General features: G+C 38.2%; 1 protein-coding gene across 1 annotated transcript in view; it reads right to left on the reverse strand.

Annotated features, from left to right (window-relative positions):
* The window catches only part of COL3A1 (collagen type III alpha 1 chain), a 48,910-nt gene extending 48,066 nt beyond the window's left edge, over window positions 1–844 (reverse strand). The window contains exon 1 of the mRNA XM_084209381.1: window positions 649–844. Within this exon, the coding sequence (XP_084065507.1) occupies window positions 649–727 (79 nt within the window). The 5' untranslated portion in view covers window positions 728–844. The remainder of the gene's footprint in view (window positions 1–648) is intronic.
* Window positions 845–14,405: the final 13,561 nt, after the last annotated feature.

Below are 14,405 nucleotides of genomic sequence, written 5' to 3' on the forward strand. Positions count from 1 at the left end.
GAAGGGCTGAAACAGCCTGCAGATGCCTGATTCAAACTATTGCAGATGAGGGAATTAATTTACCCTCCTGTTCTATGCCAAAGTAAAAATTCTGTAAGCTGACATATTTTCATGTATCACTCTTAAAAACTCCTTCAACAAAACCATTCAGAATTTTAAGGCTTTTTTTTTTGCACGCAAATTGTTGAAAGAAACCCCCATGCTGCCAGTGTAAGACAAACAAGCACAAAGGAGAACTCCAAATAAAATAGCTGGAAGCAAAGACTTATTCCTTGTGAAAAAGACCTTCCAGGCAGCACGGAGCTAACAGTTATAATGTTATTCCAAGAGTTAAAAGAAATAGCTTAGAATCTCCTCAGTGTCTGTAGCAGGAAAACAAGTAAGAACAAGAACAAATGCAGGCAAGGCAGACAGCACTGTACAGTCCTTCTAACTTTAAAGAAAGCAAAGCAAAGAAAAACCTTTGGGATGATACTGCAAATCCCTGCAGCTTTCAGCTTCACCCTTAAACATCTGACTGCTGAATTAGTGAAGGAAAAGTGTTCTGGTGAGGTTCGTGCATACACACTTCTGACAAGCTATTAAAATTATTGGTAAAAATAAAAATAAAATAAAAACATGAAATCATAAGAAGCTTGAATTACTCACCGACTTGTTGTGCCAAAATAACTGAGGGTTGAAACACGGCAAGAATGAGCAAAGTTACTTTTTGCACAGAGCTCATCATGTCTAAATATTAGACATGAGACTCTCTGTGCAAAAATAAAAATGGGGGGGGAAGAAAAAAATCTGTTCAAAATAGCAACATCGGTTGTTCCCTGCCCTTCCAGCACCGGGCCATGTACAGAACTCAGCCACAAGCATTCCCCAGCTTTGGCCTTAAATAGGAAAAAAATTGGCTTACTTTTCTTTTCCACCCCCTTTACTGAAACATGAGAAGAAGACCCATCCCCTAACAGTAAATGAATGATTAATATTTCTCTTGGCTTTACAGAAGACTAAAGTCAACTAAACAAGATACAAAGCACATCTGGAACTTTTGTGTGCGTACGAAACCCATGCTGACACTGTATATGAGCAGTTAGTGTGCACTCTATGTGACATATATGCACGTGAAAAAAAAGCCCCATGCCAAAGCAGCCGGGGTAAAGCATTTTTTCATGTTAATTAGGAGTCAATGGGTAAAACCCCAAGAGGATTTTTAGTTCTTAATGCTCCCTAACAAAGATAAAAGGTAAACGGAGGTGTAGCTGCACAGACTGAAAGAATCCAGAAGTAGAGAGGCAAACCTGGGTATTTCTGCTAACGTGCAATCAGAGTTAATGAAAGGAAGTTCTGAAAATCACACTTCTGTTCCAGGACTTTTCTCACCATTTCCATCTCACAATGTGATTTTGTGTTACCTGGGGATAAAGCAAACATTAAAAAAAATTATGAAGAGAACAAGATTGCAAATCGCAAGCACCAATCTCTCAAACTACATCTTTTCAAGTAATTCAGTTTGATGCTGTCATTACAACATTTGAAAGGAATGCAGAACATTTTTTTTTGTCTGTTTGCTGCTCAAACAAGAAGGTAGAGAGGACAAAAAAAAAAAAAAAGAAAAGAAATCTTGAAACTACTAATGCCTTTAAAACCTAGTTATTTCTTTGTTCCACACAAAACTTTACTGAGAATAAGATCAGAACACACAAACTTGTTTTCCAAATCGGATGGTTTGAGCAGGTTTTGTTATGAATCTAGTTTTGCTGGGAATGTAGCCTTAAAAGACCCCAAAGTGAATGCAGAAAGCCGCCAGACTGGACATCTCTGCTCAAACAATGATCAAACCAATTGCTGCTCTCAGTCAATCAATCTGATCCAGGTCATATCCTGCAGAAGTGCTCATTCATTTGTTCTCAAGTGCTGCTGAGATTACAGTGACCCAGGGAACCATCCCTCCTCCCAATAATTCATGAGTGCCACCAACTGTCATCCAAAAAAGGGGCCCACACCTCTTATTTTGTGCATCACAAAATAAGAACAGCCTGAAGTTTAATCTAGTAGGTACTGGATCTCGTTGCAAAACCTATTTGTCTGAAATAAATTTGCACTTGAACTGAAACACCTTCTTCTGCTGGGGTCACCTGAGGTGGGGCATATTGAAGCAAGTGTAAAGAGGTCTTGAATAATTTGATATCACTTTTAACATACTCTGAGCATTTCTTCTGTGTCTTAAAGGTTTATAAGGTATGAATGCCTCGATACATTCCAAAGGAATTACACACCACATTTTTTTCCCTGGATCTCCCAATACTCCATGCTGTCACTGTTGCATTGGCAGAACTATTTCCTGCAGGTCTGGGTTTTCATATCTAGGATTATATCACTTAACAGGTTAGGTTATTTGGTTTATAGCATTCAAGAAGCTACAATAAACAAACAGATAACCAGCTCCTGTTGAGCCATCCTAGAATATAATACAACAGGCTTCACATTTTTATGCAAAGTTCTGGAGTTATGCTCAGAACATAAGATAGAACAAGAAATAAATCCAAGAACCTGGATTTGTTTGTCTCTCTTCAATAGAAATGTACAAACAGATCAAACCCTGGATAAAAACCATTCTCAGCTACACAAGGAGAATGAAACTGAATTAACTGTTATCAAGATTGCATGCAGGTCAATTTTCTGTAACAATGTCTATGTGTTTGCCACAGTGATTGTTTAATTTTAATGAGGCCTAATCACTGTTACTTGGTTAAGTGTTCACATGTGAGGAAAAAATATAATTCATTCAAGGTCTTTGACTTAAAGACATTTTCACACTGAGTTCTGCAAATTCTTTAGCCTGTTTGACCACAATAAACATTTCTTTAAATTTCTTAAATTGAAGCTTTGAAAATAAGAACACGCTTGGTGACTCCCTTATTTTCACTCATGCTTGCCTTCAGTTTTTACACTACAACACTTGTCTGAGTAAAATTTAAATTCTACCTTTTCTGGATTGTCCACCTTACATATTATGCTATTCCACAGCTAGATTATGAACCCAAAATTATCCCTAACACCCACTATTTGCCATAGGCAGGGGAGTATCAACATGTGTGCTTGAATTTGTACAGAAATGAATCCTGGGGTTTCTGTACAGAAGCATCAACCATATCTTTGATGATTACATCCCATAAAAGCAATAACCCTTATGTGGGTTCTGCAGTATTTGCTATGATTCAAGGACTAATGCACATCAATGCTCAGCTACATAAAAATTCCTCGTCAGTGTTACCTTCACATAATAGTGGTTGTAGAATTGATTTCATAACCCTAGCGTGAAACTCCCTGGCAATTGCCACTTACTGTCGCAAGTCAATTTCTTCTTTTACCATTTTACTTACATGGCCTGAGGAGGCTGTGGCACAGCAACATTCCTTGAACATCCTCTGCACATTTTTGTTCAAAATTTTCCTTTTCATATCCTCTGCACAGAAACGGCTCCCCTTAAAAACAGGTTCTTGAGTCTCAAAGGAAATTTTTGATTATTTAGTAGGTAGCTCTTGTTTAATACTCATCTTAAGAGGGGTGCAATGTCTAGGCATCTGGACTAAATTGAAAAAGGTATTCATATCAATATTGGTGCACCTTTGATGGAAGAACCTGAAACAATTGCTTGTAAAAGTTATTGAATGTAATTGTGCTCTATGGTAGACAGCATAAAAGAGGTGTAGATCCAAACTGTTGGCTACCTTTCCAGCAGATGCTGGAATTTTCCTGCAATCTGGGATTCCTTGTGGATGTTTGAGTATTGTGGTTAGTGACATTCTGCCTAAGAAAGACAAATGAGAGATTTGCTTTTACATATTTATCAAGTGACCTCCTGTCCACCTTGCCAAAAGTTCAGTCCTTAAGTAAGTAAATTATATAAGTTGCTTTAAAAGTTCCCGAAGTTCTGGCCGGTAGAATCAGTTGGTAAATTTCCTTGTTTCTGAGATCTTAATCTGAACTGAGAATCTTCAAATTTTACCATTGCAGTTACTCCTATACCAGCAACAAGATAGTTATATTTTTTGTTCTGTGTGGATTTTAATGATAGTAAAGAATCTCCTAATTTTAAAAGGAGTGTATTGTTTCACAGCAATAAAGCACGGTGAATAGTGCAAATAGGGACAGAAATTACAGTGGGGCAAAGACCCCATAAGAAAATCTGAGTCTAGAGCCACTAAACAAAGAAAACCCCCAAAACACAGCCACATATTTCTCAACCATTCCTGTTTGTGAGCTAGAAGCAATGCAAACTATGACTGATGCCCTAATGGACTATCGCAGGAATGAAGGCAGTCAAAGCATTGAAATGGTTTTATTCTTCTCCTATCGTTCCATTTTCACTGAAATTTTATCCTAGGACAATGGGAAATCAAGTTTTGAGACCCAGCCTCTTGTTCTCACGTCCTCTTTTTTCAGCTTTGCACATTCTCAAGGTTTCCACAAACTAAAATTCTCTTTTTTTTCCAAAGTCCTGTGCAGATTAAATAAAATCCTTCATCTGAGTCATGTTGGGAACTAACTGTGTTACAGCACAGCTGTGAAGGCTCTTAAGGCAGAGCCAACATTATGACTGCATACGGGTGAAGCAGAGACAGCACCCACAGCATTTTCTCTTCCCAGCAGGAGGGACAGAAGCCAAAGCAGTTTAATGACCTCTGGGTGTACCGAGTGCTGGGGAATTTGACATCCATGGCCAGGGCGGGGTTTCTCCGTACTGAGCACGCACCTTCTCCTGTCGCCAGGATGGAATCCATTAATTCAGACCTCTGGCTCCACGCCTTTGTGAGGGTGCTCCTCCTTTTCACCGAGGTGGCAAAATTATTTTGAAAGGAATCATTTCTTCTCGTCTCAAATCCAGATTTCCACTTGGCAACTGGAAAAAAACCCCAGATCTGCACTTAAAGGAATAGCATGGTCCTATGCACCTAAGGAAGTATTTGATGAAACAGTTACAAGATTTTCTGTCAGGAGAGCGTCTCATAAAGGCTTTTGTGCTCTGCAGCTTGTGGTTGTTGGACATCAAGGTAATATAGGATGGCAGTAAAATATTTATAAATTTAAGAATAAACTTGGTTCTGAATTTGTGCGTATGCTTAATTTTATACAATCACAAAAGAAATATTATTTAGGTATATGTCTAAACAACAAAAAACGTTTTAAATTCATCAGAAGAACAGTCCAAGAATGAATTATCATAAAAAACAGGATATCGTTTTGACCTCGGGGATGGTGTAGAAAGTAGAGGTACATCATGTAAATCACTCCCTCTTGTTGGCTCTGCTCAAATCACCATTGCTCCAGATAGCACATGTGTGTCCCAGAAGTGCCCAGATTTATTGTACTTCAGCTATTGGTTCCTATGGTACCTCACCATCAAAAGGTTCCAGGCTTCAGCAATAGCAATCCAGAAGATTTTAGGAGCACTTTTTTTGGTCACCCTTTTAAAATTAAAAAAACCCAACAAACAAAACCAAAAAACAAACGAATAACTTTAAGACATGGCAAATATATTTTAAAAACCATTGTTCCACATTTTTCTGTTTGCTGATTTATTGTTTTTCTAATGAGGGAATAAATAATCTTGTTTGAATTTACTAAAGAATAACAAAAGGCCATCCGTACTATGACTCATCCATTAGAAAAAAGAGAAAAGAGAAGAACACAGGATTAAGTGTTTTAACTCTTGATCTGTTCAATATTAATGGGCTGGGAAGCAAAAAAAATTACCAAGGTAAAAAAAGAAGAAGGAAATCTTGAAAAAAACCACAAGATTTTCTAAATGAAGGCCACTGGAGATGTACAAGGTCAGAGACCATTGCAATACAAGAGTCTTCCACTAAAAGTGAAATCCCAGTTTGAAAAAAGAAAAGAAATAGCAGTCTTCAGGAATAGTCAGCCCAGTTTTGATGGTATGAGGCAGGTATGACGTTCTCTGCTGGACTGTAAGTGTTCCACATGTCCCAAAGTGCACACTGATTTCCTAGAAAGGAGAAACAGCATCCAGCTGCTTTTCTGGAAAGAGGGGAAGTGTACCACGCTGGGGCCAGCCCTGCTGCTGCTCACGCTAGTGGACAGCCCAGAGGGCTGACTGCGAGGATTCTCCTGGCGTGTATTTGATGGGATTTTTTCTGATCTGTGACCTTCTCACTTTCTTCTCTCTGCTGTCAACTCCAGTATCCTGTCACAGAGCCCACTATACCTCTGCTGTTGGAAACTGGTGTCAATTATGAATTCATGTCATGCATGGGGCAACAACTTGGGAGCCTAATTTAGATAGATGGGTTGATCTGTTCTGCTTTTCAAAGGCAGCTTTTAAAACACCTTTCCTTTCAAGATGAATCCTGTCCTAAGACAATTACATCACCACCTCCTATTTGAGAGTCTGAGAGTCTACACCAACAATATCAAGTATTAAAGTAATATAAATAGGTATGCAGCTATGCTATATTTTATGATTAAGTTTTATATGGGCTTGCAGGTTTTATCTTAATATTACAGAACACAAAACCCTATTTCAAACAGATCAACTATATGTCAGTAGAACTGTCTGGGCTATGATAGGAAAGGGGGGAAAGTTTTCTTAGATACACTGAGTAAAAAGATACCACAACCCCATACCCACCCTGCTGCCAAAGTAGTAACAAGCAAGTTGTGGTATGCTCTGTTGGCCAAGTTCAATAGTTAGGAAGAATCATCAGGAGAACCAAATGAAAATACCAAACATTCATTCATTTTCATCCCTGCAGACTCTGTGCCATGAAGAGTGGTAATAACATAATTATGTTAAAATTTTTACTTGAAACCCTTATGTAAATTGGATTCAAACTTTTCTGTGAATCAGAAAATTGTTATGCCTCATTCAAGATCCACTTGCTCTTTGTTTCTTAAAGACAAGGAATGTTTTCTATGTCCTTTCATAAAAATTGTGTCTCATGGAAAATAGAAATAAATATAATAGGAGAAACATGCTTTTTAATTGGAACAATAAAACTTTTTTCCAACAAACAGCTTTGAGGTGTGAAATCTTCTTACTCCTAATATAAGAATGTATTCTCAGCACATCATTTTCTACACACATGGAAAATTCAGAAAAGTGCCTCCTCCAATTTAATTAATTAAATCCTTATTTGAATGGTATTAAATGTCTTTTTTTTCCAAATGGCAGAACAGTGAATAGGCTGCTATGATTACAATGAAAAACAGCACTATTAGGCCAGCATTGTGATTACAGAAGAATACCGTAGTCATGATTTTGAGAGCAAAGAATTGAGAACATGCCTTAAATGAAGACACATCCCATCCCACCTTCCCAGACCAGCTGAACCCCTGTCCTCAAAGGGATACTCCACCAAACTCTGGCTGGAAATCAGTCAAGCTCCAGGACCCACACCAGTGAAGAAACCTTGCATGCAGAAGATAAGAAGAAGGAGCAGTAGAAAGAATCTCCTGGTGAATGCCACTATGCCCAATGAGTAATTATTGCAAGGTTAGAGATCTGGTGTGGGTGACTCCCTCCTGTTGCTTACAGCAGTGGCAGCATTCAGCCAGTTCAGCTGGCATTACAGGAGAGAAGCAGAGTCTTGATTGCAAAGAGGTATTGGGAAGAGAGGACTATACAAATCCCCCCTCTCCAGGGCAACTCTGCATCCTACCAGCATGGAAAGACTGCCAGTCCCCTGCCATCCACCCTGCATCTTCCCCACTGGCTTCTGCTCCTTCCCAAGGCCAGGAGAACACACAGCTCTAGGGAATGCATGAAACAAGAAGACACGTACGCAGGACTGAAAGTCTGACTTGTTGTTACAGACATCTCGGGTTCTTTGCACTACAGAAAATTAAGCCTGTTTCCATTCCCAGAACTTTTAGTGCTGGTTTTGATTTAGGAATTGCACTTCCTAATTTCTAGAGGCCAGGAGGTCAGGGTTGTTATTGTACTATGTTTCCCATAAGCTGCCCTCCTGTGAGTCTCCATGTTTTGCCATTTTGAACTAAACTACTGCATACCATGAATTTTCCAGCTCCCAAGGTATCACCCATGACCATTATAACTACTCAGAAAGGAAAGATTTTCCATTGGAAGAGCAATGAAATGTCAAATAACCAGCTACTTCACACATTTACCATCTACAGAGGTCTGAGAACTTTATCAAGTGCCATCCTTATGTTAATCAAACAGGAAACTACAACATAAAGATGAGAAAATATTTTCTAAAAATACAAAACAAATACATGAGCAGAATAAGCATGAGCACTGGTCCCAATCCAGTGCCACATTTAGTGAATTACAGTTTGTGGAGATTGTCAGGTACTTCAAATTCTATCCTCACCAGCAAGAGGACACTCACCATTATTCCTCAGAAATATAACTGGCATTCCCATCAAACTCTTGGTACTTTTGGAAACAGAATTGTGCCACCAGGGAATGAAAAAGTACAACATTCTGCAGTATTACACTGCAAATTGTTTAGTCCTCTCCCACTGTTCAGGTAGTGCAGATGCTCAGATTCAGCTCTTCTATAATTTTGGTTAAACTTCTGAAGAAAAAAAAGGCATTTCTTAAATACAGATGAACCACAGAACAAATGTCTAAGAATGCATTTAATCAATATTCTTATAATGGTTAACATTTCTATAATGCATGTGGAGAAGCTACAGGGAACTTCACTGCTGTTGAGGTTTATGTTCAAAGTTTAATTGGCCATTGTAGTACAAATATGTCAATGAACTTACCAATTTTACTGATACAAAAAATATCAATAAAAATGATAAATTAATTTCTGCCCCATGCCTGTTCTCAGTAAGTGCAATTCCTTCTGTTTTCATGATTTGCAAAGACTGTTCTAGGGAAACAACAGAAAAAGCCAGAACATGCATGATGCTTTCCATCAGTATCTGTTCCAATGCTTTTTAGCCTGGGGCAACCTCAGGATAAAGTTCTACAGTAGCCTCCTGCAGGTGCGTGCGTGCCCATTAGCCTGGGTGTGACACAAAGCAGGAGCCCTGTAGGTTATTAAGTATGAAAAACATACCGACAAGAGTACTTACTTGGTTCCACATTGCAAAAGAGAATAAAAGATCCTTTCCTTTGAATAGCCCTGCAGCTGCCTCTTACACACCCCTTGCAGGAAGAGGTGAGTAGTGCCTGGTTCTGGGGAGTCAGGGCTGCTGTGTCTGTGCAGGAATGCACAGCAGCACCTTGAAACTTTAGTGGGAAAAGGAGCAGCAAATTTGCCACATGGTGTACGTTGTCACATGATATAGTTTGTAATATTTAATACTCACCTCCTGCTGTAAAATGGTGAAAAGCCTGTGTGTGGTATGCCACTGTTGATATTAAGGACAAGGGAAGATCATGGAAAGGTTTATGAACTTCTAGTGGGATAGATCCTCACTGTCCTCAAAGTCAGAACTGCTTTCTGTGTAAGCAGCTGCTGTTGAAGCAGATACCCTCTCCTGCCACACCTGGCTGCCACAGGTATGCTCTTCAACAGAAACAGGAGCAAGGGCATACATCCTCAAGAAACATCAAGAGAATGAAAGCTGCACAATATATTTGGTGAGAATATGCGACACTTATGGTGTATGAAATAAAAATTGGTGCCATGTGATGTTATCACCAAAAAAGTTTTGAGTGTCAGGACCTCCATTTAAAAAAACCCTCACAAATTATGTCATAGGAAAGCCTGAATTTCCCTACCCCTCAGTGCAGATGATATTATGATAGAAAGAAGACAGTAGTACAAGATGTATATGTTCAGGGCAAATTAATGCCACCATCATTTTAGTGTATTGTGAATTTTACCTTAGACTTCTAATAAAGATGGATGAACATAGAGCATGCAAAATTTCAGCAATGGATTTTTTTCATATTATGTTTTCATTAACTTGAGAATAAAATGTCATGTAGGTGAAAAAACAACATATACTTAAACCAAACATTTCCTATATGCTAACATGGGAGTAGGAGTAAAAAGGGGGTCTTTTTTATTAATTTTTTTTAAAACCTTTTCAAAGTTGCAATAAGGTGTCTTTTCAGAGTTCATCTTTAAACCCTTATTGAAACACTGTTTTCAAACAAATGACCTTCATGAAAATTCACATCATCAGTATCTTTGAAAAGTACAAAACTGTCAGCAGCAACACTTAAGTATTCATAAGATGCTTTTAATGTGGTACCCGTGAAAGTACACAAGAAGGGTGGACTGCAATTTCCACTAAGCAAAGAGTAAAAAATAATTCAAACCATAAGAATTCAGAGAATTTGACCTTGAATAACTTATAGTTATCAATCTAACAATGTGCACTACTTTTTCTTTGGACCCAGTGCTTTCCTATTTTGGAATACAATGAGCAAGGAATCTTTAATCTGTTCATGCAGAGCTAATGACCCCTCCAAAGAGAAAAAAAACCTATTAATACTTCCCAGAAATTTCTGCATCTGGCTCTTTCTGGAACTGATATTGAAGTATAGCATTCTGATATGTTTCAAGCAGAAAGGAAACTTTGAAGATTCTATTTAAAATAAATCAGAATTCCAAAATATATAGATGTTCACTATGCAAGTGTTAAAATAGATAGTAAACATATTTATAGACAAACCAAGGTCTTTTTAATGAACTGAGTAGTGGAAAGAAAGCATAAACAAGCAAGAATTTTTCTCTTTTTTCTGTTTCTGTGAAAGTGTCAGGCAAAAATGGCAAGTGAAAGAAATTCTTTCACTATAGAGTTATTTCTACCACTTCAGCAATGGGTGTGGGAAACAATGTTAGTTATTAACACGTAAGTCAGAAACTTGAATATATTAAACACCATACGAATATCACAACTTTATCACGCCAACACTAAGACACTTCCCACACTCCTTATCATTGAAGTACTTTTGATTTCCCAAGAGTTACACTAACCATATCTAGGCTGGCTTGATCTCCTTGGGAATCCAGGCTCCAATGCATCTGAACTGTGCCTTGATGAGCACAAAATAAAAGATTTTTTAAAAATCACTATCAATTTGTCTGGAGAGAACAGCTACTATGAGGTAGAAGTAGGACCCCAATACATATTGTCTTATTCACAAGAGGAATCTGTGAGAATCTGCAGCTCTCAAGGCTCCTGGATTGTGAATCTACTTGCCATTTTTTACCTGCTGCATTCTCTTCTTTTAGAGCTTCTGATCTAGTTCTCATTCCACTTACACATCATTTAGTTAACTAAAAGCACTGGGATCATCTGGAGTCCAGTTGGACAAAAGGAAAAACCCCAACAATGCGACTAAAGAGGAGCTATTCAGACCTGTGGCAGCTGAAGAGCCTGCTCTCCAAAGCCCTCACCCCTGTCCCCAGGGAGCCATAAAGAAGCCCCACAGCCAGCCAGCAAGGCACAAGCAGGACACTCCGCTTCCACTACTTGGCTGACCCTGCAGGCTCTCAGTTATCTTCAGGGAATCAAGAGCTAGAAGCTGCTTGCTCTTTTAACATTTCTGAGTTTCATAGTCATCACACTAATGATTTTGTTGTAAACTACTTAACACAATAAAAATTCAAGGAAAGCTAAATTGGTGCTTCTTTGTGTGCTGCAATTTCACTGCAAGTAGGTTTGTGGCATAAACAGAGAACTTTTCCCCAAAGAGTTTACAGTATTTCTCTTTTTGTTTTGCCTTGACAATTACATCAAATTTAAATTAATTACTCAAGTTTCATGCTTTTAGCATTAATTTCAGATGTAAGATATGCTTGTGTTTTTACAGAGCCCTCAATTTTTAAGCCCGATGTACTGTAAAATGGTCTGCACACATGTGATATTGTAAAATAAGTGTTGTAAATTGTTCCTTTGCACATTATTACAAATATTTTGGATATTTTCACCAGTGATCTTTATCTTTAGCCAGCTCTGTTTCTATGAAAGCATGTTTGCCTGCCATGGGTTACTATCTAACCTCTGTTAACTGGGCAGTTCTGCATTTTTGATCTCCCTTCAAACAGAACTAATCTTAAACCATCAAAGCAATCACCCATCTAGACAGGTAACTAAAAACTTACAAAGTGTTAGCTGCTCAAGGAGAGAACTCTCAAGGTGTGCAGGATGGGTGGTGTTGGAGTGAGCAGGAAAAGGGATGCTGGGATTCTGAGACAGTTGGGTTTTGGGAGGAACCAGACCAAGCAGTTTCAGAGGCAAGAGGTTGACATTTGAGCCACGGACTCTGTGAATGGAGAAAACTGGAACATCAGATCACATGAGGACAGAGCAGAAATGCAGAAAGGCTGACACCTCAGCCCTGCCAGCCCTCCTGGAGCTTTCTGCTCCATCAGCGCCTCTGTGGGAGCGTGCTGGAGGAGCTCTGCTCCTGTCTGCTGCCTCCAAACTCATGAGGCAAAGCCAGCAACAACAGAAAAGCATATTTTCTTGACATGACAACCTCCACCCATTGAACTGAACCAGAGTCAAGACATTTTGGCAGGTTAATAAATAAAATGTATTCTGTCTGAAATAAGTTAATATAAGAACTGATGCATCTGTGCTCCAGAATGCACTCTGGAACGAGATAACCCTAGAACAAAAACACTTTATGCACTTCACCTTTACCCTTTGCTACTTAATGCATACAGAAGCTTTGGGATTTGTGAATTTTGAGTTTTAGGAAATTATCTTAATAAAAGGACCTTGCAAATCATGAGTAGTTTTTAATTACATTGATTTTTAGAATGATAAAATGACATATTTGAGTTTCAGGAAAATCTTATTTTCTTAATTCATAGGGCAATAACAGTTATACTTTCCTGCTGATCATGTGAGCCTTTTAATACATTTTTATGGTTTTAGCATAGTCTCTTGGACCAGAATTAAAAAAAAATAAATTAATCTACATTTACCTGAACCTATAATTCCATATCTTGAAAACAAAGTCTCATTCAGTTTTTCCTCATGACACAAACCATCCTTTTTTTAAAAGTCCAACTTCTTTAAGGTGTAACTTGCCTTTCTGCCTTTAAGAGTATTTTTACACTTAATATGCTTGAAATAAATATAGTTTTATATAATTTATTTTATTATAAACTGCCCTTTCTTTCCCAAGATTTGGCCTGTTTCATGAGATGACTGCCTTGGAAAGCGTATTTGGATGGCTAAGTTATTTTCACAGTTGCTAGCTATCCTTCCCCAATTTCTGTGTACTTTGGGAAGGACAGGGCCTGGACAGAGTCACAGCTATGAGAATTTGAAAAGCAAAAGAACCACCCACAAAATGAGCAGCCACTTTAGATGTTGCTGCAGCAGAAGCAGAGAGGTATCAATCTGTCTGCCAAACTTTTACCAATCCAGCCTTGTAAGCAAATTTCTGCCATGTCGGCCATGTGATCTTCTTGAAGGACACATGTTTATTTAAAAGATGCTTTGATTTTTTTTTAATATGGCAAATAAATTGACTACATGCTGCCCAGAGATTCCTTTTCTAGCTTGTGCAGTTTTTTCAACATTTGTTAATAAATTTATCAGGAGCAGAAATAATGTGTGTAAACTCAGGGATTATTCTAACTCACCTGGATAAAGTGGTGTTTTTGGTGCTGCAGACATAGGTGTATGCAGTAACACGGAGAGATCTTTATGTTCTACAATAAATGGACCCTAGCTTCTTTGACAACGTAAAATTAATATGTTGATTAATTAGTCACTGAGCAGTAAAATCAGGGTGCAAGCAGGTTAGGAATTTGCATTAGATAGAAATATTTTTTCTCCCCAGCTTTGAAAATCCCTCTGATGATCGGAATACACAAAACTAAAGACTAATTGTGTTGAGGAGTGTTTGCAAAAGATGTTACTCATTTCTCTGGAATGTTTGGATTGCAGAGCCTTGGTCCTGGCCACATCTGTCTTTTCCATTTTGGACTGAGTTTTACACCTCTGCCCTCTTCATTATCCTGCACTTTTATTTCCATCTTCAACAGTCCTATTTTGTATTTTTTATTCAGATAACTCAAGAATAAATGCAACAGATTTAAAAAAAAGTAAAATATTACCAATCCACCATTTCCTGCAGCCTTTTCAATAAAAATATCCCTGGTACTTTTGAATGAGAAAATTTCAGACTATTGCTGGCTGAACTTTCTGAGTGAATTAAAAAATCCAGGTGACTAGATCCCTAGACTGCATCTGCATAATTAGTTTCTGTCTCTGCTGGCAAATAGGAAATGATTATTTTGTTTACTATGCTTAAAAATTTATTTCTTCCCCTGAAACACCCATAGTAGTATCTGGACATAAAGTAAGTCTTAACTCCTCAGTTTTTGGTTTCACACTTCATCACGTTGGTCTTCACTAATACTATAATCCTCAACTGGCCAAACATCTCTTTTCTTACAAAACATTCCACTGCCTTCATCTTCAGAGTTATT

This window comes from Fringilla coelebs (assembly GCF_963513975.1).
Source record: "Fringilla coelebs genome assembly, chromosome: 7".
Taxonomy (NCBI): domain Eukaryota; kingdom Metazoa; phylum Chordata; class Aves; order Passeriformes; family Fringillidae; genus Fringilla; species Fringilla coelebs.